Source organism: Pristiophorus japonicus, chromosome 14, assembly GCF_044704955.1.
Source record: "Pristiophorus japonicus isolate sPriJap1 chromosome 14, sPriJap1.hap1, whole genome shotgun sequence".
Taxonomy (NCBI): Eukaryota; Metazoa; Chordata; class Chondrichthyes; family Pristiophoridae; genus Pristiophorus; species Pristiophorus japonicus.
In genome coordinates, this window is record NC_091990.1 from 104,732,113 (window position 1) to 104,759,133 (window position 27,021).

Below are 27,021 nucleotides of genomic sequence, written 5' to 3' on the forward strand. Positions count from 1 at the left end.
AAAAACAAATTATTATTTAAATGGGGAGAGATTACAAAATTCTGTGGTACAGAGGGATCTGGGGGTCCTTGTACATGAAACATAAAAAGTTAGCATGCAGATACAGCAAATAATTAGGAAGGCAAATGGAATGTTGGCCTTTATTGCAAGGGGGATAGAGTATAAAAGTGAAGTCCTGCTACAACTGTACAGGGCATTGGCGAGACCACACCTGGAGTACTGTGTAAAGTTTTGGTCTCCTTATTTAAGGAGGAATATACTTGCATTGGAGGCAGTTCAGAGAAGGTTCACGAGGTTGATTCCTGAACTGAAGAGGTTCTCTTATGAAGAACGGCTGAGCAGATTGGGCCTATACTCATTGGAGTTTAGAACAATTGAGGTGTGATCTTATTGAAATGTATAAGATTCTGAGGGACTTGACAGAGTAGACGCAGTGAGGATGTTTCCCCTCCTGGGGTAATCTAGAACTGGGGGCATAGTTTCAGAATAAGGGTTCGCCCATTAAAATGGAGATGAGGAAGAATTTCTTCTCACAGGTTTGTAAATTTATGGAATTCTCTATCCCAGGGAGCTGTGGAGGCTGAGTCATTGCATATATTTAAGGTGAAGATAGACAGATTTTTGAATTATAGGGGAGTCCAGGGTTATGGGGAGTGGGCAAGGAAGTGGAGTTGAGGCCAAGATCAGATCAGCCATGATCTTACTGAATGGCAGAGCAGGCTCGAGGGGCCAAAATGGCCCACTCCTGCTCTATTTCTGATGTTCAAATAGTTCTTTTTTTGCCTTTCTAATTGTTTTTTTGATTTCTAATCTTTTCATATTCTCCCTTATCATGCACTCCCCTGCTGTCTATGTACTTAATGTATGTCTCTTTCTTTACCCTCAATTGTTCCCTTGTAGCTTTATTCATCCACGGAGTCTCATTAGTGTTTAGTTCGTCGTTTCATTTTAGCAGAATATATTGTTCCTGAACTCTGAACCGTTTTAAATGTTTTCCATTGCTGTTCTGCATCATTTTTGCCAATATTTTTTCCCATTTTATTTTCCCAAGTTCTATTCTCAGCCCCACAAAATCAGCTTTTCTCCAATCTATTACCCTGGTTTTCGTCATACTTATGTCCTTCTCAATTATCATAGAAACATATAAAATAGGTGCAGGAGTAGGCCATTTGGCTCTTCGAGCCTGCACCACCATTCAATATGATCATGGCTGATCATGCAACTTCAGTATCCCATTCCTGCTTTCTCTCCATACCCCTTGATCCCTTTAGCCGGAAGGGCCACATCTAACTCCCTTTTGAATATATCTAATGAACTGGCCTCAACAACTTTCTGTGATAGAGAATTTCACAGGTTCACCACTCTCTGAGTGAAGAAGTTTCTCCTCATCTCGGTCCTAAATGGCTTACCCCTTATCCTTAGACTGTGACCCCTGGTTCTAGATTTCCCCAACATCGGGAACATTTTCCCTGCATCTAACCTGTCCAATCACATCAGAATTTTATGTTTCTATGAGATCCCCTCTCATTCATCTAAATTCCAGTGAATATAAGCCTAGTCAACCCAGTCTTTCTTCATATGTCAGTCCTACCATCCCGGGAATCAGTCTGGTGAACCTTTGCTGCACTCCCTCAATAGCAAGAATGTCCTTCCTCAGATTAGGAGACCAAAACTGTACACAATATTCAAGGTGTGGCCTCACCTGCAATAAGACCTCACTGCTCCTATAGTCAAATCCTCTCTCTATGAAGGCCAATATGCCATTTGCCTTCTTCACCGCCTGCTGTACCTGCATGCCAACTTTCAATGACTGATGTACCATGACATCCAAGTCTCGTTGCACCTTCCCTTTTCCTAATCTGTCACCGTTCAGATAATAATCTGCCTTCCTGTTTCTGCCACCAAAGTGGATAACCTCACATTTATCCACATTATACTGCATCTGCCATGCATTTGCCCACTCACCGAACCTGTCCAAGTCACCCTGAAGCCTCTTGGCATCCTCCTCACAGCTCACACCGCCACCCAGCTTAGTGTCATCTGCAAACTTGGAGATATTACATTCAATTCCTTCATCTAAATCATTAGTGTATATTGTAAATAGCTGGGGTCCCAGCACTGAACCCTGCGGTACCCCACTAGTCACTGCCTGCTATTCTGAAAAGGACCTGTTTATTCCTACTCTTTGTTTCCTGTCTGCCAACCAGTTCTCTATCCACGTCAATACATTACCCCCAATACCATGTGCTTTAATTTTGCACACTAATCTCTTGTGTGATACCTTGTCCAAAGCCTTTTGAAAGTCCAAATACACCACATCCACTGGTTCTCCCTTGTCCACTCTACTAGTTACATCCTCAAAAAATTCTAAAAGATTTGTCAAGCATGATTTCCCTTTCATAAATCCATGCTGACTTGGACCTGTCACTGCTTTCCAAATGCGCTGCTATTACATCTTTAATAATTGATTCCAACATTTTCCCCACTACCATTGTCAGGCTAACCGGTCTATAATTCCCTGTTTTCTCTCCCTTTTTTAAAAAGTGGGGTTATATTAGCTATCCTCCAATCCATAGGAACTGATCCAGAGTCTATAGAAAGTTGGAAAATGACACCCAATACATCCACTATTTCTAGGGCCACTTCCTTAAGTACTCTGGGATGCAGACTATCAGGCCCTGGGGATTTATCGGCCTTCAATCCCATCAATTTCCCGAACACAATTTCCTGACTAATAAGGATTTCCTTCAGTTCCTCCTTCGCGCTAGACCCTCGGTCCTTTAGTATTTCCGGAAGGTTATTTGTGTCTTCTTTAGTGAAGACAGAAGCAAAGTATTTGTTCAATTGGTCTGTGTCGAGGAAATATTAGCTTAAATTAACTCAGGCGGAGACTTTCAGAACTGCACTTCGAGAGAATTTTATTTTAAAAAGCGAGATATCTCGGAGAGCCTGCTTGGACCGTACCAAGGCAGAAAACTCTGCCATACAGGCAAATTGTCCCTATCTTTATACAGAAATTGAATACAGAAATATAAAAGGAATCTTATTCATTAGTCCCGCGAGTACAAAGGTCGTCTCGGGAGGTACACACTCTATCGATCCTTGCATAGTTTCTCCCTGTTCACAGTCTGATGAGCAGAATAAAAGGAGACTCCCTTTTAATACCAGATGGTCATTTAATTGCATCTCTAAGTTTCAAGGCTAAAAAAACGTGGCTATTTTTCTAATCCTATTATTTCTTTAAGCATAGCAAAAACAGAATTTAACCCTTCCCTTTTCCATAAGCCATAGATTCATAGATTCTTTCTTCCACAATTCCCTCCTTGTTGATCTTTTTATTTTTTAGATCAACACAATTTCCTATATTCTCTTCTTGAGCAAAAGGGGGTTTATTACTTGACGAATTAAATTTTTTAATTTTATCCACATTCCACAAAGGATTATTAATAATACAAGCATAACCACACCTACGATTACTATGGGGGGTATAGCAAGCTTCAGTACTGCTGTAGCTTTTGGGGACCATCCGGTAAACACATCCCACCAGTGGTGCACTGTCAAAGAGGTGACTTCATCTGCGATTCTCACTAGCTGCCCCTTCTTGTAACTCATTTCGACTCTAAATTGGTGGATGTCTCTGCCTTGCTTTGACAGAGCTTCCTCAATTTTCTTGTCATTCCGTATCAAATTGTGCAGTCTGGTCAAATTAATTACAGGGGGTAAGGGTTCAATCTTGTGCATAGACAGATATTTTTCTTCATTTTGCCACTGCCCAAAGGTATAAGTTCTTTTTACTTCAGGGTGTAGACTCTTCTCACGCATTTATTAATGGGGGGTTTATACAAAATTCCATCCAGATTACAACTGGTATATCTTTTTTTTTGAGGGCTAATGGTTAAATTAAGAAGCTTATCTCTTTTGTTAATTTCCAGCAACCTTTCCCATGTGTTAGCATGGAAGGATAATATTTTCCTTTCTAACTCGGCTCTTAATAGCTGTCTGATCATTTCTTTAAACAGGCAATGGGTGTACTTGTTTACTCCCTGTTGTTCTTTCATTAGGTTCTCTATTTCCTTCTCTATCCCTTCATTCTGTTGCCAGGTCATTTCATTTATGACGTAACCTGATATCTGTAATTGCTGTAATCCTTCATCCCAGGCATTTCTGATTTTTATATCTGACGGCCTGGATTTTATTTTGTAGGGTCTCGATATCCATGGGGTTCAATGCTCCTATTCCTGCTCCCACTCCACCTAACACAGTCCCTAACACATCCCGTTTCTTTCTTTGGGGTCTTTCTTTTTCAAAAGATACCTTAACACTGGTTGTGTGGCAACCATCTTCTTTCTTTGGGGGATATTTAATTCGTATTGTTAGATTTAATACACCTGGGGATCTTACCACTGGGATGCAAGTGGTCAGTATCCTTTTTAGATGTCCCGAGTCCCGGCCTTCTGGGTGGCCGGATTCTTTTATTGACCATTTTACCACAAATGGGTCTCCTCCATTCACCAGGGTGTTATTCATGCACAACATCCGCTGCCCTTCTACCATACTTGTATATGAATAACGGAGGAAGTCTTTTCTCTCGTCCGGCCCTCCTATGTACCCCCATCTCTTGTTTTTCCCTGTGCTCCCGGTACACTTCATCCACACATCGGCCTGGTATTCTATGAACAACTGATACCCTTTCCCCAATATAAACTGGAACTCCCCTCTTTCTTCCTTCATTCCACATGCCTCACATCGTGCCGTAAAATTCCCTACCTTACAACTTTGGCCTACTGGGCATATAAAATTGCCTTGCTGCCTCATACTATTACTTCTTTCCCATACCATATTTCCCTTCCATACTCTTTCTTCTTTTAGGACTTCTTCCTCCTGCCGGGAGTTCCCTGTCGCTAAAATGATCAGTATACCTAACGTCCATTTATAATTTTTCCAAGAGTCCCTTCCCATCTTCCCTTTCTTGTTTGTTTCTATACCACTCTTGAATTAAGTTGTTACAATAACAACACGTCCACACGATAGTAATAGTGATCCAAATAATAAAGGCCCAAACTGGCACACAAATGAGCTCTGACATCCGTCCGTGAATTTTGGGCAATATTTTCAAGTCCAAATATTTAATACAAGAGCAGGTACAGTTCTTCAGTGAGAAGATGGCTGTTTTCTTAGTTGGGCACCGTAGTATGTCCTGGTTCAATGCCTTTTCCTTCGGCTGTAATTCGTCGGGGAAATAATATTTACAGCGGGTTGCATGCACCCAGTTCGGGTGCTTTTCCAACTTCAAAGCGGTTCGTGTTGTGAGAATTATCTGATACGGTCCTTTCCACCTAGGAGAAAAGGATTCTTTATTTAATGTTTTTACTAACACTTGATCTCCAGGTCTGAAAGGGTGCATATTTCCTTCCGACGGGGGCACCTGTGTCTGCTTTATTTGTTCATGCAGACTTCTTGCTATTTCACACATGGCCTGAGCATACTTTAGTGATTTTTCATCATTCCAAATTAATGCTATTTTTTCATCTGCCAGTGGTGGTTTTACGCCAGTAGGCATTGGTCTTCCCAATAAGGCTTCATGTGGTGTTAAATCAGTGTTTCGGTTTTTCTGGTTTCTCATTGTATACAATACTAATGGTAAGGCTTCTGGCCACTTCAGTCCAGTCTCCTGACATACCTTGGTAAGGGTAGATTTTATTATCCCATTTACTCTTTCTACCATTCCCGAGGACTGTGGCTGATATGGTATATGTAACTTCCACTGGAACCCTAACGCTTCTGTAAGGTTTTGCACTATTTTTCCGGTGAAGTGGGTTCCCCTGTCACTGTTGATTCCCATAGGTATCCCATATCTTGGTACTATTTCTTTGAATAGAATTTTTACTACTGTTCGGGCATCGTCTTTCCTAGTGGCGTACGCTTCTACCCACCTTGTGAACATATCTACTATGACTAATAGATACTTAAGACCTGATACTGGAGGCATGTGGACAAAGTCAATTTGCAAATTTTCAAAGGGCATACTTGGTTGGGGTAGATGATCATATTCAGCAGGTGTTTTACCTCTGTTATTTTGTTGACAAATTTGGCATGTTCTAGCAACTTTCTCAATTACTACTGTTATTCCTGGTGCATACCACTATGCATTAATAGCATGTATCATCCCTCCTTTGCCCATGTGAGCCTGACCGTGTGCTAGGCGAGACAGGGGCAAAAATAGAGATCTAGGGCAAACAGTTCGCCCATCAGGGTGACACCAGATGTCGTTTTTGAGAAAACAACCCTGGTTTTCCCAAGTTCTTCCTTCCTGCATGGTAACTTGTTGTTGGGCTGTTTTAAGTTGTTGGATGTCAAGTACCTGTGGAGGGGAGACTGAGACTGCTTGAAGGCAGTCTGCCTGTGCCGAAGCGGCCTGTTTGGCTGCCTCGTCAGCCCTCCTATTTCCTACTGATACTTCATCCTCACCGGTTGTGTGAGCTGCACATTTGATAACGGCTACCTTACTTGGCAACTGAATGGCGTCTAATAGATTAAGCACCAGTTGAGAGTGCTTAAAATGCTTTCCACCAGAGGTGATAAAGCCTCTGTTTTTCCACAGTTGTCCAAAATCATGGACCACACCGAATGCATATCTAGAATCAGTATAGATATTAGCAGTTTGATCTTTAGCTATTATACAAGCTCTAGTGAGGGCAAACAATTCAGCAGCCTGAGCCGAGGTTCCGGGAGGCGAATGCTTCAACAGTTTCGTGGGGATTTACAATAGCATAGCCTGCCAAAAACAAATCATCCGACGGCCTATGTGATGATCCATCCGTATAGAGAATAAGATCAGGATTGTCCATGGGCTCTGAGCAAATCTGGTCTTGGTAAGATGGCTACTTCCACCGTTAACAGACAATCATGCTGGTCTGGATCCTCTACTTTAGTAGGAAGAAAGGTGGCTGGGTTCACTACCGGTGCACGTCGAAAGGTATAGTTAGGGTGTGACAGCAGTAATACTTCATAACCTGTTCTTCGAGATGCTGTAAAGTGTTGTGTGGCAGCTGAATTCAAAAGTAATAACACAGCATGGGCTGTAATGACAGTACATGGATAATCCAAAACAATAGGTACCGACTTTTCCATCATGACCGCAGTAGCAGCTACAGCACGTAGACATTCTGGCATTCCCCTTACTACTGGAGGCAGCAAAAACGAATAATGAGCAACTGGTCTATTTCCCCCACCATGTTCTTGGGTTAGTACTGCTGTTGCAAATCCTTCTTTCTCATTCACATACATCTGAAAAGGTTTACCATAATTCGGAAGTCCCAACGCCGGAGCATTAGTAATGGCTTTCTTTAACTGTTTAAATGCCTCCTCTCTCTCTGGGGTCCACTCCACCTTGGGTGGGGCATCATTTAGGGCAGCTGATCTTAGGACCGCATCCCATTCTCGATAATTGTCTGAATTCTTTCTGGTCCTAGCTGCCTCTGCCCTTGAGATATGTGAAAACCCAGGTACTGGACTTGAGTCTGACAAAATTGTAACTTTGGTAACGACACTCGGTGCCCTCTTTCACATAGGTGCTGTAACAGTTTCAGGGAATCTTGCATGCACCTGTATCCGTGACTAGAAGCCACAAGCAAATCGTCTGCATACTGCAGCAGTACAGACTGGTCAGATAATGAACAGTCTTCGAGGTCTCTTTTTACTGCTGCTGCATATACTGCGGGGCTTTCGGTGTATCCTTGGGGCAACCTGGTCCATGTGTACTGCTGCTTCTTGTGGGTGAAAGCAAACAGATACTGACTTTCTTGATTTAATGGGATGGAGAAAAAAGCTGAACACAGGTCTATTACAGTAAAGACAGTTGCTGTTGGTGGTATAGCAGATAGTATAATGTTGGTGTCCGGTACCACAGGGGTGATAGGGACTACTATCTTATTAATAGCTCTCAGATCTTGCACAAATCTCCATTCCTACAATCATCGGACCCATATCTTTAGGTTTCGCTGGCGGTTTTACAGCCAATGTCAGATGGGGTGTCGAGTTCGCTTCTCTAAACCGCTGTTGCTGTAAGGGTGTCAAATCGATGGCTACCCCCAATCCTTCTGGTCCAAAATAAATGCGGGGCGTAGCTTCTACTATTTCTTCTCTATTTAAAAAGGATTGTACCAAACACTGGTAAGTTTCAGCTTTTTGTCGAGTGTACCAGGCTGTACAGTGAAGCTGAACTGCCTCAAAGCTTGTCAAAATTATATACATCAATTCTTCAGTATTAGAGTCAAATTTAGCTTTTAAGTTTTGTATAACTTCATGTATCAAGGGGGAATAGAAGTTGCCATTCAATTGCCAACAATAGAGGGCAGCCTTTTCTTTGTTATCCTCCCTTTTCTCTTCTTTAATCCCATTAAAGAACTGATGGATTTTATTTGGAGGGAGCTCCATGAACATTCCTTCCTTTGTGCAATAAATTGTGGCTCCTAGTTTGCACAAAGTCTGTCTTCCCAATAAAGGGAGAGGTGTTGTTTTAGAGACTATCAAAGTCTCATCATTAACTGATTGTCCTTCAATTATCAATTTGGTAGGTTCAGATAAAAATTATTTCATGGGGATACCGGCCACACCCATACTTAAGACGGTGGTGTTGCTTACAGGTAGTCCCACAGAGGATGGTACAGAAGACATAGTAGCACCGGTATCCACCAGGAATTTCACATAAGTGTCTCCTACTTTTACTACTGCCAGAGGGTTTTCTTCTATGTCTGCCGATAAGCGGAGGGCTGCCGCCTGTACCACTAGGCCTCCGAGGGCATCCCTATGCTGATTATTCTGTGCCTGTCCTCGTCCCTTTTGCTGATTTTCCTTATAGGTAAATAGTCCCTCTCTATCCATGTTAGCCAGTACTGTAACTGTCTCTTTCCAACTTTTTCCTTGCCAGTCCAAAACCTTTATTTTGTATGTTCTTGCTTGTTGTGGCAACATACAATTTAACAAGGTTTGCACTGCCAAAGGTTCATCTTTTACCCCTTGCCAAGAGGACCCGTATGCTGCCTGCAGTAATAATTTCACATCTCCGGGGAGGGGGTTATAAATGGTACAGGTTTGCTCAAGCCAGTTGTGAAAGGCTACTGGCTTCTTAACAGGATTAGGGGAGGCTGATATATATATTTTTTAAAACAATTCTCCATATAATCTTTATCCCAAGTGGGGTCCCTTGTCCCATTTTTGGTGGTCTGTCTCCATTCCTCAATTAAGGACAATTTAAAACTTCCTCCATATGGCCAATCCCCATCAGACCAACTGTACAAATCGCTACTAAACGTTACCGCGTATCTGTCGTCTCCTGTTTCTTTAATTACAGTGTCCGCCGGTGAGCCGGGCAGCACAATGGAATCTCCTACCTTCTCTCGTTGCTTTGCTACCTTACTGATTCTTTTCTCGGTCTTAGGATGTACTTTCATTCTTTCAGTTGAGAGGTCGTCCTTCTTTCCTTTTCTAGGAGCTGGGCGCGAGCGCCCTGCTCGATGAGAGCCATTTCCCATTCTTCCGGGTGCAACGTCTCGTGATCTTTTCTGAAATGAGAGTTAGGACAATCCTACAAAATATACAAATAATTTACAAAGCGCTCACCGGTGTTCTCCTTTCTGCTCAGCTCGGGATCTCCTTTTGCCTTTTTGTTATTTTAGCTTCTTTGCGGTAGCTACCTTATGCCTCACCCCCTAGGGGATCTCGGCGGCCCGTCCCCCTTTCAGCTAGGACGGCCTAGGCACCTTCCTTCTTTCAGCTAGGAAGGTCCTTAAAATTCCTCTTTTCTCTTTTTAAAAGTTAAATTTAGTTCTTTTGGATCTCGTTTTTTAGAGATCCTGCCTGACTACGCCAGAATCTGTCGAGGAAATATTAGCTTAAATTAACTCAGGCGGAGACTTTCAGAACTGCACTTCGAGAGAATTTTATTTTAAAAAGCGAGATATCTCGGAGAGCCTGCTTGGACCGTACCAAGGCAGAAAACTCTGCCGTACAGGCAAATTGTCCCTATCTTTATACAGAAATATAAAAGGAATCTTATTCATTAGTCCCGCGAGTACAAAGGTCGTCTCGGGAGGTACACACTCTATCTATCCTTGCATAGTTTCTCCCTGTTCACAGTCTGATAAGCAGAATAAAAGGAGACTCCCTTTTAATACCAGATGGTCATTTAATTGCATCTCTAAGTTTCAAGGCTAAAAAAACGTGGCTATTTTTCTAGTCCTATTATTTCTTTAAGCATAGCAAAAACAGAATTTAACCCTTCCCTTTTCCATAAGCCATAGATTCATAGATTCTTTCTTCCACAGTCTGCCATTTCTTTGTTCCCCATTATAAATTCACCTGATTCTGACTGCAAGGGACCTACATTTGTCTTCACTAATCTTTTTCTCTTCATATATCTATAGAAGCTTTTACAGTCAGTTTTTATGTTCCCTGCAAGCTTACTCGCTTACTCTATTTTCCCCATCCTGCTTAAACCCTTTGTCCTTCTCTGCTGAATTCTAAATTTCTCCCAGTCCTCAGGTTTGCTGCTTTTTCTGGCCAATTTATATGCCTCTTCCTTGGCTTTAACACTATCCTTAATTTCCCTTGTTAGCCACGGTTGAGCTACCTTTCCCGTTTTATTTTTACACCAGACAGGGATGTACAATTGTTGAAGTTCATCCACATGATCTTTAAACGTCTGCCATTGCCTATCCACCGTCAACCCTTTTAGTATCATTCGCCAGTCTATCCTAGCCAATTCACGTCTCAAACCATTGAAGTTATCTTTCTTTAAGTTCAGGACCATAGTCTCTGAATTAACTGTCACACTCCATCTCAATGAAGAATTCTACCATATTATGGTCACTATTCCCCAAGGGCCCTCGAACAACAAGATTGTTAGTTAATCCTCCCTCATTACACAACACCCAGTCTAGAATGGTTCTCTAGTTGGTTCCTCGACATATTGGTCTAGAAAACCATCCCTTTTACACTCCAGGAAATCCTCCTCCACCGTATTGCTACCAGTTTGGTTAGCCCAATCTATATGTAGATTAAAGTCACCCATGATAACTGCTGTACCTTTATTGCACACATCCCTAATTTCCTGTTTGATGCCATCCCCAACCTCTATACTACTGTTTGGTGGTCTGTACACAACTCCCATGAGTGTTTTCTGCCCTTTGGTATTCTGCACATCTACCCATACAGATTCCACATCATCCAAGCTAATGTCCTTCCTTACTATTGTGTTAATTTCCTCTTTAACCAGTAACACTACCCCACCTCCTTTTCCTATGTCTATCCTTCCTGAATATTGAATGCCCCTTGATGTTGAGTTCTCAGCCTTGGTCACCCTGGAGCCATGTTTCCGTAATCCCAATGACATCATATCCGTTAACAGCTATCATCTTAAAGCGTATTATATTATGGTCACTATTGCCTCGATGTTCCCCTACTTTTACTTCTCTTACCTGCTCTGGTTCATTCCCCATTAGATCCAATAGCGAATCCTCCCTTGTTGGGCTTTTTACTTCTTGGGTTAGAAACGAGTCCTGTACACACTGTAGGAACTTCATTCCCTTATCCCCTTTACCTACCTCTTCTGTGCAATTAATATCACAGTAGTTGAAATCCCCCATGATTATTATTCCATGTTTTTTACTCATTTTCCTAATTTGTCTGCATATTTCTTCCTCCACCTCCCTTCCACTATTAAGTGGTCTGTAGACCATCCCTATTAATGTGATTGATCCGTTATTATCTTTTATCTCTATCCATATGGATTCTATTTCTGTCTTGCTGATAGCTGCGCCACTTTTTTCTACTCCCATTATGTTATCCCTAATAAGTACAGCTCCTCCGCCTCCCCTTTTCTCCTCGCTATCTTTTCTAAGTATGTTTTACCCTGCAATGTTTCATTCCCAGTCCTAATTTTTCTGTAGACATGTCTCAGTAATCCCTACTAGGTCTGGTTCCTTGCAACGCATGATTGCCTCCAGCTCCCCTGTTTCATTACGGACACTGTGTGCTTTGTTGTACAGGCAGTTTATCTCATTTTTAATAGGACTTCCTCTCATTTTACATTTAACTGTTTTTAGACTCCTGTTCTATAACTCTATTTATTCCCTTGCTATCAATGTCCTCCCTTGCTTTACTCTTTCCTATGCTCTTTATTCCTGTTTTGTTTATATTTAGGCTGGTTATGTTTCTTGTAGATGTCTCCCCCCATCTTACTAGTTTAAACCCTTAGCCACCTCCCTAGTTACCCTTTCTGCTCGGACATGGGTCCCATCCCGGTTCAGGTAGAGCCCGTCCCATCGATACAGCTCCTTCCTGTCCCAGAACTGCTCCCAGTGTCGCATGAACAGGAACCTCTCTTCCCCAGGCCAAACATTTAGCCACGTGTTAACTAGAGGTGATCTAAAACTGAGCTGCCCGTGTCCTAACTCACACCAAGTCCCACTCACCCATCACCCCCTGTGTTCGCTGACCTGCATTGGCTCCCAATTAAGCAATGCCTCGATTTCAAAATTCTCATCCTTGTTTACAAATCCCTCCATAGCCTCGCCCCTCCCTATCTCTGCAATCTCCTTCAGCCCCACAACCCCCCCCGAGATATCTGTGGTCCTCAAATTCTGGCCTCTTGCGCACCCCTGATTATAATCGCTCAAGCATTGGTGGCCGTGCCTTCAGATGCCTCGGCCAAGTAGGACGCCACCCACCAAGTAGGACGCCAAGGTTGCGAATGGTGTTGCGGGTGGGGGGGGGAGTAGAGTTCACGATTGCAAACACAGATCAGCAAATGAGGGTACGGGACCCAAAAGAGGTGAGGGCTTGGGCAGCACGGGCCAACCCACACTGCGATATGTGAGCGCACTAGTCCGTCCAGCAGAGCAGGTCTCCAGTCATCCTGGTTAACCCTTACCACTGGATAAAGACCTAACTCTGTCAAGCCCATGTGGTGGCTGATGTGCAACGGTCACCACATGTTAAAAAAAATCCACGCACAGGCATCTTCCATCCCTGGAGTTTAGGACTGGAACATCGGGTTCTTCATTGAAACATCTGTTAACTCATCTCTTTTGGTGTGGAAGCACGTCATCCTCATTTGAAAGACCGCCTATGATGATGATGAATCCTTCTGATCTGTCTGCTGCTATGTAATTTGTAGCTACAGAGACCCCCCCCCCCCCCCCCCCCGCTCCGGAGAAGCCCCAGAGATCCCAGGGCAATGTAATGGGGGTGTTGGCACCACACCACGCCTCCCTCCCTCCCCATCTCCCCCGCCGCCCCACCTGGTATTCCGCCCCTTTTGCATTGCGCAGGAAATGCTGATTATCGGGACTGGCATCATTTAGCCTGTGCTCCCAGCCATGAACGGCCTGAGGGGACACCGATCCCCCGCTTACTTTCACATTCCGCTGCTCTGTCCAACGATGTGGGGTGGTTGAGAACTGTGCATGGGGCGTAACCGGGGGCGTGGGGCGTAACTGGGGTCACGGGGCGTAACCGGGGGCGTGGGGCATAACACAACTTGCTGATCCCCGAAGTATCCATTATCGGCGGGTGAACAGAATGAGGTTTGTTTCAATCCAGAAACCCCTGAATGGAGAGAAATCTCTCGGTTACTGCGCTGTTTCAGCGAGGGCCTTTGACCCATTGGCCTCCGATCCAGATCCCCACAGGGAGGAGATTCCTGCTGACCACAGACTGAGGCTGATGTCCTGTTGACCTGTCAGTTCCTCTGGATGCCTACCCATGAGTCATGACTTGGAGTGAGCAGATTGTAAGCTAATGTTGACGTATTTAACGCTAATGTTCAGTGTTTTATGCTTTAGACCAACAGTGGGAACCAGTGCCTGTCCCAAGATCTCACAACATGGAGAATTTGGCCCAGGAGGTGCCAGCACAGTTTCCTGCCCCAGATCTCCCTGTGGTTCAGGCTCGGGTAGCTCAGCTCGAGGTTGGTGCCCCAGGACAACAGTCAATCACACAATGTAGGTGCAGCACATCAACGGGCCTGTGATTGCCTTGTGCAAATATTTTTATCACATTATTTCCTGTTGTAATGTGGGAAACAGAGCAGCCATTGGCGCACAGCAATGTGATAATTATCCGGCAGTGTGGCACTCCCTCAGTACTGCCCCTCCGGCAGTGCGGCGCTCCCTCAATACTGCCCCTCCGGCAGTGCGGCGCTCCCTCAGTACTGCCCCTCCGACAGTGCGGCACTTCCTCAGTACTGCCCCTCCGGCAGTGCGGCGCTTCCTCAGTACTGCCCCTCCGGCAGTGCAGCGCTCCCTCAATACTGCCCCTCCGGCAGTGCGGCGCTCCCTCAGTACTGCCCCTCCGACAGTGCGGCGCTCCCTCAGTATTGCACTGGTGTGTGAGCCTAGATTATGTGCTCATATTTCTGGAGTGGTACTTGAACCTATGACCTCTCACCTTCTGGGTGTTTCATGGGAAGATAATCATGAGTATGAATGTAAGGGCTGATTGGCCTGCCTATGTGCTGGAATATTCCGTGTGAACACCTTGTTCCAATCCCGTGCTTCACCATCAGCCTGAAGTCCGCCCTCTCCTGCCCCAGTGTCCCATTCCAGCCATCGTCCATTTAGCAATCCGTGTCCATTGTCGTACTGTGGCTCCGTCTGAAATGGGTTGGGACGGGAAACTGCCCAAACTCTCTCCCTGTTGTCCCTTCCGAGCCAACACATGGAGCATAAAAACTGCTGGCTTGTGTTTGAAATAGGAACAGGAGGAGGCCATTCAGCCCCTCGAGCCTGTACTGGCATTCAATCAGATCATGGCTGATCTGTATCCTAACTCCATTTACCCTCCTTGTCTCCATGACCCCCGATACCCTGACTCAACAAAAATATATCACACTCAGTTTTGAAATTTTCAATTGACCCCCCCCGCATCCACAGCTTTTTGGGGGAGAGAGTTCCAGATTCCCACTGCCCTTTGTGTGAAGAAATGCTTCCTGACATCACCCCTGAATGGCCTGGCTCTAATTTTAAGATGCTGCCCCCTTGTTCTGGATTCCCCCCACCAGAGGAAATAGTTTCTCTCAATCGACCCCATCAACTCCTTTAATCATCTTAAACACCTCAATTAGATCCACCCCTTAATCTATAGTTGAGGGAATACAAACCTAGTCTGTGCAACCACATAATTTAACCCTTTTAAGAACATAAGAAATAGGAACAGGAGTCGGCCATTTGGCCCCTCGAGCCTGCTCCACCATTCAATAAGATCTTGGCTGATCTGATCTTGGCCTCAATTCCACTTCCCTGCCCGGTCCCCATAACCCTTTATTCCCTTATCATTGAAAAATCTGTCTATCTCCACCTTAAATATATTCAGCCCCCACAGATCTCTGAGGCAGAGAATTCCAAAGATTCACGACTCTTCAGAGAAGAAATTCCTCCTCATGTCCGTTTTAAATGGAAGACCCCTTCTTTTGAAACTATGCCCCCTAGTTCTAGAAACCCTCACAGAATCTTTTACATTTCAATAAGATACCCTCTCATTCTTCTGAACTCCAATGAGTAGAGGCCCAACCTGCTCAACCTAGCTTCATAAGACAACCCCCTCATCTCAGGAATCAACCTAGTGAACCTTCTCTGAACAGCCTCCAATGCAAGTATATCCTTTCTTAAATAAGGAGACCAAAACTGTACACAGTACTCCAGGTGTGGCCTCACCAATACCCTGTACAGTTGTAACAGGACTTCTCTGCTTTTATACTCTATCCCTCTTGCAATAAAGGCCAACATTCCATTTGCCTTCCTGATTACTTGCTGAACCTGCATATTCACTTTTTGTGTTTCATGCACAAGGATCCCCAGGTCCCTCTGTACTGCAGCATTTCGTAATATCTCTCCATTTAAAAAATAATTAGCTTTTTTATTTTTCCTGCCAAAGTGGATAACCTCACATTTTCCCACATTTTGGGCCCAAGTTTCCACATGATTTGCGCCTGATTTTTAGGAGAAACTGGTGGAGAACAGACTATCTTGGAAATCGCAATTCTCCACATTTTTTTTCTGCAGTTCTAGTCAGGTAGAACAGTTCTACTTTGGAACAGAATTTTTTCTTCAAAAGGGGGCGTGTCCGGCCAGTGACGCCTGATTTGAAAGTTTCCACAGTGAAAATGTACTCCAAACTAACTTAGAATGGAGCAAGTGAAGATTTTTGTAGAACTGAAAAAACCTGTTTTACACATTAAAAAATCAGGCGCAGGTTACAAATTAGGCGTCCAGAACGAGGTGGGGGGGAGGGTGGGGGGGCGAAGGGAAGTCATTAAATTCTACAATAAATCCTTATTTATACTTCTACAAATATTATACAAATAAATCCAACCTGAATAAACATTTATAAGCAAAGAAAAGATTAAATAAACCATCTTCCTACCTGTGTGAAAGTGCTTCAGTCAGCTCAGCGATGTGGCGTCGTTCCCGCGAACGGGAGGGAGGGGCAGGCAGGCAGTAACCAGGCAGCAAGCAGCCTTCCACTTGAGGTAGAAGCCTTACAGTCAGCTCAGCGTCGTTCCCGCAAACGGGAGGGAGGGAGGGGCAGTAAGCAGGAAGCCTCAGTGCTGATGTGCTGATGGCAATGTGGTTTTATTAAAAAATGTTCAAAAATTATACAGCTACAAAGAACTACAAAAATGGCCGAGTGCCAATGTTTTTTTCACACTGCGCGTGCGCGAATGCTCCAACGCGCACGCGCAGCGTTGCCGGCAGGAAAAAAACTAATTTAAATAGTACCTGCCCCCTCCCACTTACAAAATCGGCGCGAGTGTAGGCTCCGCCCCCCCCGGGCGCCGCGCCAAACAGACAAGGAGCTGCAGAGCTCTCCAGAATCGCGAGTTTTTTTTCCGGCGCCGTTTTAGGCGCGAGAAACGGGCGCCCAGCTCAGAGGGGCGCCCGTTTTTTATCGTGTGGAAACTTGGGCCCTATACTCCATCTACCAGATTTTTGCCCACTCACTTAGCCTGTCTATATCCCTTTGCAGATTTTTTGCATTCTCCACACAACTTGCTTTCCCACATCTTTGTATCATCAGAAAATTTGGCTCCATTACACTCGGTCCCTTCATCCAAGTCATTAATATAGATTGTAAATAGTTGAGGCCCCAGCACTGATCCCTGTGGCACCCCACTAGTTACAGTTTGCCAACTTGAAAATGACCCATTTATCCTGACTCTCTGTTTTCTGCTTGTTAGCCAATCCTCTATCCATACTAATATATTTCTCTCAAACCTGTGAGCTCTTGTGCAGTAAGCTTTTATTTGGCACCTTATCGAATGCTTTCTGGAAATCCAAATTCACGCCATCTACTGGTTCCCCTTTATCCACCCTGCTCGTTGTATCAAAGAACTCCAGAAAATTTGTCAAGCATGATTTCCCTTTCATAAAACCATGCCTACTCTGCTTGACTGTATTATGATTTTCCAAATGTCCTGCAACTGCTTCCTTAATAATGGACTCCAGGATTTTTCCCAATGACAGATGTTAGGCTAACTGGTCTATAGTTTCCTGCTTTCTGTCTCCCTCCTTTCTTAAATAGGGGTGTTACATTTGCGGTTTTCCAGTCTGCCGTGTTCTCTCCAGACGCCAGGGAATTTTAGTAGATTACAACCAATGCATCCACTATCTCTGCAGCCACCTCTTTTAAGACCCTAGGATGCAGGCCATCAGATCCAGGGGACTTGTCCACCTTTAGTCCTATTAGTTTACCGAGTACTTTTTCTCTAGTGATAGTGATTGTTTAACGTTCCTCCCTCCCAATAGCCCCTTGGTTATCTGTTATTTGGGATGCTTTTAGTGTCCTCTACCATGAAGACCAATACAAAATATTTGTTCAAAGTCTCTGCCATTTCCCTGTTTCCCATTATTAATTCTCCAGTCTCATCCTTTAAGGGACCAACCTTTACTTTAGCTACTCTCTTCCTGTTTATATACCTGTAGAAGCTCTTGCTGTCTGTTTTTATATTTCTTGCTAATTTACTCTCATAAACTATCTTCTCTCTCTTTACTTTTTTTTAGTCATCCTTTGGTGGTTTCAAAAAATTTCCCAATCCTCTGGCCTTCCACTATTCACAACATGGCTGATCTTCAACCTCAACTCCACTTTCCTGCACTATCTCCATATTTCTTCATTTCCTTAGTTCCCGAAAATTGATCGACCTCTGACTTGAATACACTTTTAGCTTTGCTATCATTCTGATGACTGAATCAGCGAGATTATCACTCTGGAACAGATTCCCACCCAGCCGAATCACAGCAGTTTGCTGATTAATCCTTTTGGTCTTTGTGCAGTGACAAGCGAACTCGACATCACCATCTACTACCGGGGCAAAGAGGTCCTTCACACCACGGTTAGCAACAATCTGGGCTGTCGCCTGTACCACAACGAGGAGGACGAGAGATTCGCTCACCTCCAGCACATCCGCTTCCCGAGTACAGGGGAGATCAGTGATCACAGACAGATGGAGTTTACCGATCGGCTCCTGTCCAACATGGAAGGAGGACTTCTCCTGGAGTACAAGAATGGAATCCTGTATGCCAGGAGGCTGGGAAAGTGCCAAGTCTTCTGCTCCCGCTCGGACCTCTCCCAGATTGAGGATTCGGAGAAGCTGACGCGGGATGTGGAGACCAAAATATTCAGCTTGAGAGATTTCATCGTCGGTGAGTCTCCTGTTGACGGGTTCCTGTTGTCGCATGCTAAGTGGCCCTGGGTTCCTCGCCAGTCCCTAATGCTCGAGAGATGATCCGCTCTCCCAGTCCCCCTCCTTCCCTTCCTCCCTCCCTCCACATGGAGAGGTCTCGGGGGTCATGTCCATCTCAGTGGCCTGGCCACGGTGAATGCCTTTGCATCATGTGCACCAACGCACAGCCTGCCAAAACACCATCTTCCCAGTGCAACTCTCCTTGACTTACACTGGTGCTGTTAGCATCCCATTCAACGTCCTTTCATCGGCCCCCTCCTTCACTCCTTCAAAGTCGGCGTTTCTTGGAGGGGGAGGTTTGGTGTTGGCTATTGCCGTGTGTTTACCTGTGGCTCAGGCTCGGGCGATGGGCCTGGTGGGGTTTGAAGGAAGGAAAGAGAGGCTTTAATTTATATATGTCACCGAGCGGCTGCAGGGCATTCTGGGGGGAGAGGGTGAACAGCCAGTGGTCGTGATCCATATCGGGCCCAATGACATAGGTAGAAAGAGGGATAAGGTCCTGCAGGCAGAGTTTAGGGAGCTAGGAGACAGATTAGAAAGCAGGACCTCAAAGGTAGTAATCTCTGATTACTCCTGGTGCCACGAGCTAATGAGTACAGAAATAGGAGGATAGAGCAGATGAATGTGTGGCTGGAGAGATGGTGCAGGCGGGAGGGCTTTCGTTTTCTGAGACATTGGGACCACTTCTGGGGGAGATGGGACCTGCACAAGCCGGACGGGTTGCACCTCAACAGAGCCGGGACCAGTATCCTCGCGGAGGGGGGGTTTGCTAGTGCTGTTGGGAGGGTTTAAAACTAGCTTGGCAGGGAGATGGGAACCTGAAAATAGATTCAGTAGGGAGGGGAGTAAGGCTGGAATTAGAAAGCAAAAATAAAGAAAGTGAGTTTGAAGGAGAGGAAACAAGCAGGAAAAAGGGTAAAAAAAAACATTTAAAGGCACTTTGTCTAAATGCATGTAGCATGTGTAACAAAATAGATCAGCTGACGGCACAAATAGATACAAATGGGTATGATCTGATAGCCATTACAGAGACTTACTTCCACTCTAAAAGTGAGTTCTCAGGTGACTGAACAGTCCAATACGGGAATTACAGTCCCTGTCACAGGTGGAACACACAGTGGTTGAAGGAAAGGGTGGGTGGGGAGTCTGGTTTGCCGCACGCTCCTTCCGCTGCCTGCACTTGCTTTATGCATGCTCTCGGCGACGAGACTCGAGGTGCTCAGCGCCCTCCCGGATGCTGTTCCTCCACTTAGGGCGGTCTTTGTCCAGAGTCTCCCAGGTGTCAGTGGGGATGTTGCATTTTATCAAGGAGGCTTTGAGGGTGTCCTTGAATCATTTCCTCTGCCCACCTGGGGCTTGCTTGCCGTGTAGGAGTTCCGAGTAGAGCGCTTGCTTTGGGAGTCATGTGTCAGGCATGCGGACGATGTGGCCCGCCCAACGGAGCTGGTCGAGTGTGGTCAGTGCTTCGATGCTGGAGGTGTTGGCTTGTTTGAGTAGGTGCTTGGCTGCCTCTTAGCCCTGCCCTCTCCGCCGCTAACAGGGGGCGATAAACCAATTAATTTTTAGCCCTTAATCTATTAACATTTCTGTGAAATCGAACGACTAAAATGTCGTGTCTTTTGCTTCAGATCTGGTCGCGTTCAAGGAACAGAAACGCGGAGTGCCGCTCTGCTCCACATACCTGTGCTTCGGGCAACACTTCCTGACCGGCAATCCCAGGCGCAAACTCATCCTAGTCCAGGTAGGAAAGTCTTCACCCGTCCCATCGCGAAGTCGGGAGAAACTTCTTCACAGAAGGAAAGAACTTGCATTTCTATAACACCGTTCAAATCTCAGAACGTCCCAAAGCGCCTCCCAGCCAATGAGCGAAACTGAAGGTGTTCTCTGGGGGGATTTCACCTCCCGGCAGGAGTTCCGGCAGAATCCCGCTCGCAGAATGTGAGGTCACCGGGATTTCAATTCCCGGCCAGAATGGCACCTCCCAAACCTGCGACCACCACCATGGCTGCAGTGTGCACCGTCTAAAGATGTACTGCAGCCAAGGCTTCTTCGGCAGCACCTCCCAAACCTGTGACCTCTACCACCGAGAAGGACAAGGGCAACAGGCGCATGGGAACACCACCACCTCCACATTCCCCTCCACGTCACACACCATCCTGACTTGGAAATACATCGGCCGTTCCTTCATCGTCGCTGGGTCACAATCCTGAAACTCCCTCCCTAACAGCACTGTGGGAGCACCTTCACCACACGGACTGCAGCGGTTCAAGAAGGCGGCTCACCACCACTTTCTCAAGGGCGATTAGGGATGGGCAATAAATGCCGGCCTTGCCAGCGACACCTACATCCCGAGAATAAATTTAAACATTTTAGCCTACCCGTCCAGTGGGATCGGATTGACTTGAAATGAGAGTAAAACAGAGGCTGAGCCAAGCCCACTAAATGGACACAGTGGGGTTACAATCAATGCTTTACGTGCACGGTGCCCCTAACCAGCTGCACGGCACATTCAACCTTTCGCAGACGTGCGGTTTCTCTCGTAGAGCCACTAACCGCTAACACCCCCCCACTCACGCCCCCCCATTAACACTCACTGCGGCCCAATTTTCAGCCGCTTCAGCAGTGACCCCCCCCCCCGGCGGTCTCAGCCAATCAGAGAAGCACGATTCCCGGCGGATGAACCCGGGCCGTGTGACCGATTTTACTCAGACACGGACAGAATCATTTTAACCATTCACAGAATGTGAAAGCATTTTGTTTTGCCTTTAACCCCCTGTGCTCGCTGCCCCATGTCCTAACTCGCACCAAGTCCTGCTCACCCATCATCCCCTGTGCTCGCTGATCTACATTGGCTCCCAGTCCAGCAACGCCTCCATTTCACAATTCTCATCCTTGTTTTCAAACCCCTCTATGGCCTTGCCCCTCCCTATCTCGGTAATTTCCTCCAGCCCCACAACCCCGCCCCAAGATATTTGCGTTCCTCTAATTCTGCCCTCTTGACCATCCCTGATTATAGTCGCTCAACCATCGGTGGTCGTGCTTTCTGTTGCCTGAGCCCCAAGCTGTCCAGGAACTCCCTGCCTAAACCTGTCCTCTCTACCTTTTTCCTCCTATAAGATGCTTCTTAAAACCTACCTCTTTGACCAAGCACCTGCGCTAATTTTTACTTATGTGGCTCGGTGTCAAATTCATTTGTTTTGCCTTATAACGCTGCTGTGCAACGCTTTGGGACATTTTACTACGTTAAAGGCACTATATAAATAAAGTTGTTGTTGTTGTTGAGCTACAGAACCTCATTTCTCCAAAGCATTCTCTCTTTTTGTTTTGTTTGAAACCCTTAGGTTGTCCCTCGCGTGTGCACCTTGCTGGTTGAGATGGCCCATCAACAGGGAGCCTCGTCTTTGAACAGCGAGAATGCCAGCCTGCAGATCTCCAATGCGTCCTCCATCGAGAACTTGTGGGCTTTAGTGAGAGAAATCGAGAGCATGGAAGTGGACCTGCCCTAGACAGCAGCAGCTGGAGCCGTGGGATCGACACCGATACCGTCGGCTGATCACTAGCCAGGCTTGTCCTAACCCCCGCCTAGCCGCAACATGTCCTGTCCCAATTCCACACATTCTGCCCCCACCCCCCAGGAATCTGGTCCAGCTCGTCACTGTCTCAATCTCTGGACGAATCTTAAACTTCCACGTTTTGCAGCTGGGCGGAGAGCTGGCAGCAGCTTCTGTTCAGTGACTGGCCTTGGGGGGGGCCGTCGCCAGTGTGCGGGGGGGGGGGCCCCGTCGCCAGTGTGCGACGCGATACGCCTGACCCAGGGTCGCTGCCCCGTTGCCTGGCTCCTGCTGGTGAACGAAAGCGAGGTTCCGAAGAACCATACCAGGTTCTGTCCGGCTCCGCTTCCAAGAAGAAGGAAAGACTTGGATTTCTACAGCGCATTTCACGACCATCGGACGTCCCAAAGCACTTTACAGCCGATGAAGCACGTTTGGAGTGTGGTCACTGTTGTAATGTGGGGAAAGGCAGCAAGCTGCAGAAGATACTCTGGGGCTAGGAAGGGAAGCTGAGTGGTGAACCTTATGTAGGGCCACCCCAAACACAGACAGACAAACTCGCATTTATATAGCGCCACTCACCACCTCAGGACGTCCCAAAGCACTTCACGGTCAACAAAGTACTTTTTGAAGTGTAGTCACTGTTGTAATGTAGGAAACGTGCACAGCAAGCTCCCACAAACAGCAGTGAGGTAAATGAGCAGATAAAGCACACTGTAAGGAAAGGGGGCCATAGATTTAGAAGTGTATGGAACAGAGCACATTGGAAATACTTCTCCCTCACCGGTGGCGTGCCTTGGTGCTTTTTTATGGAAAATGGTCAAAAGAAATATTTTTAAAGAATTCCAATTTTTATTTATAAAATTAACTATTTTTGTAAGTTTGAAAATTCTTCATGTTTGAGGAGGGGTGGGGCAGTGAAGAGCCTGTTTAACCCCCCCCCGGGGCGCTTCATGTGATGAATCCTCCAGGATTATGTCCAATCCAAGGTGCCAGCCCTGCACAGTCTGTGATAGGCCCCGGCCTGGGGGCAGGCGAGGCCAGGGATCGGACCTGTGATAGGCCACGGCCTGGGGGCAGGCGAGGCCAGGGATCGGACCTGTGATAGGCCACGGCCTGGGGGCAGGCGGTGCCAGGGATCGGGACACACGACACTGTGCCCCATGTCTGATTTGCTGGCATCGTCAGATCAAGGGTCAGAACTGATCGGAGCGAGTGAGCTGGAGAATAGGAGATTCCTCCTCGTCATTAACAAAGAAAAGTTATTTTTTGTTAGAAAATCGCTCAGTCCCATTTCTGGGAGAGCAAACACTCACACTCACACACACTCACACTCACTCACACACACTTGCACCCCACACACTTGCACATGCACCACACACACACACCCTCCACACACGTACATACCCCCCACACACACACATACACAAGTCCCACAATCTCTGGGTTCCTGGGCCATGCTGAGGGAGGGGGAGAGAGTGCAGTCCCACACCCTGAACATTGCCTCTTCAGATCTCAGCTTCTGAAGTCTGAATGTGTTTGTGTGAAGTTGGCATGTATTTGATGGATGGAATGGGCTCTTTCTGTGCTGTACTGTTCCATCATGAGCTCCTTTATCTGCTGAAAACAGCAGGCGTGACCCCCTTTATCGGAGTGAGGCAGCGCCTATTAAAGTAGCAAGGGGAGAAATTTCACACAAACACATTAATCGTCCTCAGGCTGACATCCAAAGAATAATTGTAAAACAGACAGAGTCTGAGACACGTTTCAAGTTTGGTATTCATTTGTTTTTTTTATTCAGTTTAGTATTTTATTGAAAATGTCAACCTTTTGTGAGTTGGTTCTGTTTGACTTTCAAACATGTTGAAGCACTAAAACCTGCTGGATTGCAGGCTGGCGTTGATCGCTGAATTCAGAAACTGTAACCATGCCTGGGGTTTCCCAGAGCAATGGGCCCGGGCTAGAGCTGTTCACAACAAACCACCGAAGGGCTTCCATATAAATTCTGAATTAGGAGCTAATTGTCCTGCGATAGGCTCACGACTGCAGTGACCCAACCAGCACTGTGAGCCACGCTGTGTGACACTGAGCCACGCTGTGTGACACTGTGAGCCACGCTGTGTGACACTGTGAGCCACGCTGTGTGACACTGTGAGCCACGCTGTGTGACACTGAGCCACGCTGTGTGGCACTGTGACCCACGCTGCGTGACACTGTGACCCACGCTGCGTGACACTGTGAGCCACGCTGTGTGACACTGAGCCACGCTGTGTGACACTATGAGCCACACTTGTGTGACACGATGACCCACACTGCAGGAAACGAGCCATGATCTTATTGAACGGCGGAGCAGGCTTGAGGGGCCGTATGGCCGAACCCTGCTCCTATTTCTCATGTTCAGAACAGACCTGCCGATTGACTAGCGGCCTTCCGTGTGCTAGACATGCCTTCAGTTCAGGCACCAGCGAACCTTCAGTGAAAAGGTCACTTAAAGCGGGCTAAGGAAAGGCCGATGGAATTCTGTTGGTCATGTTAGCCGGGGAAGGCTCTGTCATCACCATTGTCGGGACCGGCAGACAGCAGAGCTTTGGCCCCACAGACACTCGTCAAATCACTCTGATCAGGGTTCCCACTCGGCTTTGGGAATGGAAACGGTTCTCATTGATGGTGGATTGCTCTACGCACAGTCAGGGGCTCAGAGAGCCCAAAACAAGCTAACTTATTCTACCAGATGCTGGCAGCACAATTACTCTAGTTCCAACAATATATTTAGGGGGGGAGTTTATTGAGTTGCGAGGGTATTGGGCCACCGCTGAACTCGATAGCGATAGAATTGGGGTTAGAAATGCGCCACTTGTGCTGTATTCACTCCAGGGTCAAAGTGTCCTGGGTTCCCGTGTAAACTGGCGCTCTGAAGCGGAGCCACGTTCAGCTCGGGTTGTAATCCAGGTGTCAGCCTCTCGGAGAGGGAACAGGAGCACCGTGCGCAGGCAAGAGCTTCCCGATATGTTGATAGAAAGGGGCGGAGGGGGAGCAGAAAGCACACATTCCAAAGGACATTGGGTATGTTACTAGCCATTAGGGCCCCTCCGATTGGGAAAATATTGCTGCAATCCCGCCCAAGCCCCTTCAACCTCCGCACTTTGCAAACACCCTGAACTCAGTCTAGCAAAGTCTGAACTCTTTCCTGGCTCTTGAAGAGTGAAGTGTATATATTCTTCCAATTCTGGATCTTTGCATTTTTTTCTACATGTTCCCATTGAAACTTTTATTAAAACATAGGAGAGAAAATTGCAAGTGCCGTGTTTTCTTGGATTCAGTTATACCGTTGTGTATCGTCAAGCTGCACCGTTTGTGCACCGAGCACTTGGGTACGGAGACCAGAACTGTCCCCATTACCCCAGCGAGTGTCCCCATTACTATCCCCCCCAAGAGTGTCCCCATTACCCCCCCCCCCAAGTGTCCCCATTACAACCCCCAGAGTGTCCCCATTACCGCCCCCCCCCGCAGAGTTTCCCCATTACCGCCCCCCCCCCGCAGAGTGTCCCCATTACCCCCCCCCCAGAGTGACCCCATTACCCCCCGGGAGTGTCCTATTACCCCCCCCCCCCCCGAGTGTCCCCATTACCCCCCCACAGAGTGCCCCATTACCGCCCCTCCACCCAGAGTGTCACCATTACCCACCCCCAAGAGTGTCCCCATTACCCCAGCGAGTGTCTACATTACACAGTGAGTGTCCCCATTACCCCACAGAGTGTGTCCCCATTAACCCCTGGGAGTGTCCCCATTAACGCCAGGAATTACCCCCCAGAGAGTATTCCCATTAACCCCAGAGAATGTTCCCATTAACACCGGGAGTGTCCCCATTGTTGTGTATCTATAAAGCATGCACTCCCATGTTCCACCACCAGGGAGCTCATCCCCTGAAGTCCCAAGGGATCCCAGCATCCCTTGAGAGCACTATATAAGCCAGCCCCAAGGCCTGTTCCTCACTCTGGAGTGTCTTATTAAAGACTGAGGTCACTGTTACTTTAACCTCCCTGTGTGCAGCCTCATCTGTGTTAGGAACACAATAACTGCTGACGAGAATACGAATCCAACGCAAAGATGCAGCAAACTGGGCATCCTGGAGAGGTTCTCGGAGGGTGAGGACTGGGAAGCCTATGTCGAACGGCTAGACCAGTACTTTGTAGTCAACGAGCTGGATGGAGAAGGAAGCGCTGCAAAAAGGAGAGCGGTCCTCCTCACAGTCCGCGGGGCACCGACCGGCAGCCTCATGAAGAATCTTCTGGCTCCGGTGAAACCCACAGATAAGTCGTATGAGGAGCTGTGTACACTGGTTTGGGAGCATCTTAACCCAAGGGTGAGCGTGCTGATGGCGAGGTATCGGTTCTACACGTGCCAGCGATCTGAAGGTCAGGAAGTAGCGAGCTACATCGCCTAGCTAAGGCGACTGGCAGGACAATGTGAGTTTGATGGCTACCTGGAGCAAATGCTCAGAGACCTTTTTGTACTGGGCATTGGCCATGAGACCATCCTACGAAAACCTTTGACTGTAGAGACACCGCCCCTCAGTAAGGTCATTGCGATAGCACAGGCGTTTATGTCCACCAGTGATAACACCAAACAAATCTCTCAGCACACAAGTGCTAGCAATGTTCATAAATTAACTGGAACTGTGTTTGCGAGCAGAAATGTACAAGGCAGAACCCACGAGTCTGCAACTGC

The 27,021-nt window shown here is 46.7% G+C and overlaps 1 protein-coding gene across 2 annotated transcripts in view; it reads left to right on the forward strand.

The window, feature by feature from the left end:
* The window catches only part of irf7 (interferon regulatory factor 7), a 40,855-nt gene extending 15,265 nt beyond the window's left edge, over positions 1 to 25,590 (forward strand). Inside the window, exons 7-10 of one of the 2 annotated variants that reach the window (XM_070899429.1) lie at positions 13,845 to 14,003; positions 18,333 to 18,701; positions 20,371 to 20,483; positions 22,084 to 25,590. In XM_070899429.1, coding sequence (XP_070755530.1) covers positions 13,845 to 14,003; positions 18,333 to 18,701; positions 20,371 to 20,483; positions 22,084 to 22,248 — 806 coding nt within the window. In that variant the 3' untranslated portion in view covers positions 22,249 to 25,590. The remainder of the gene's footprint in view (positions 1 to 13,844; positions 14,004 to 18,332; positions 18,702 to 20,370; positions 20,484 to 22,083) is intronic. The other variant, XM_070899430.1, reaches the window with a different exon arrangement.
* The last annotated feature ends 1,431 nt before the right edge of the window (positions 25,591 to 27,021 follow it).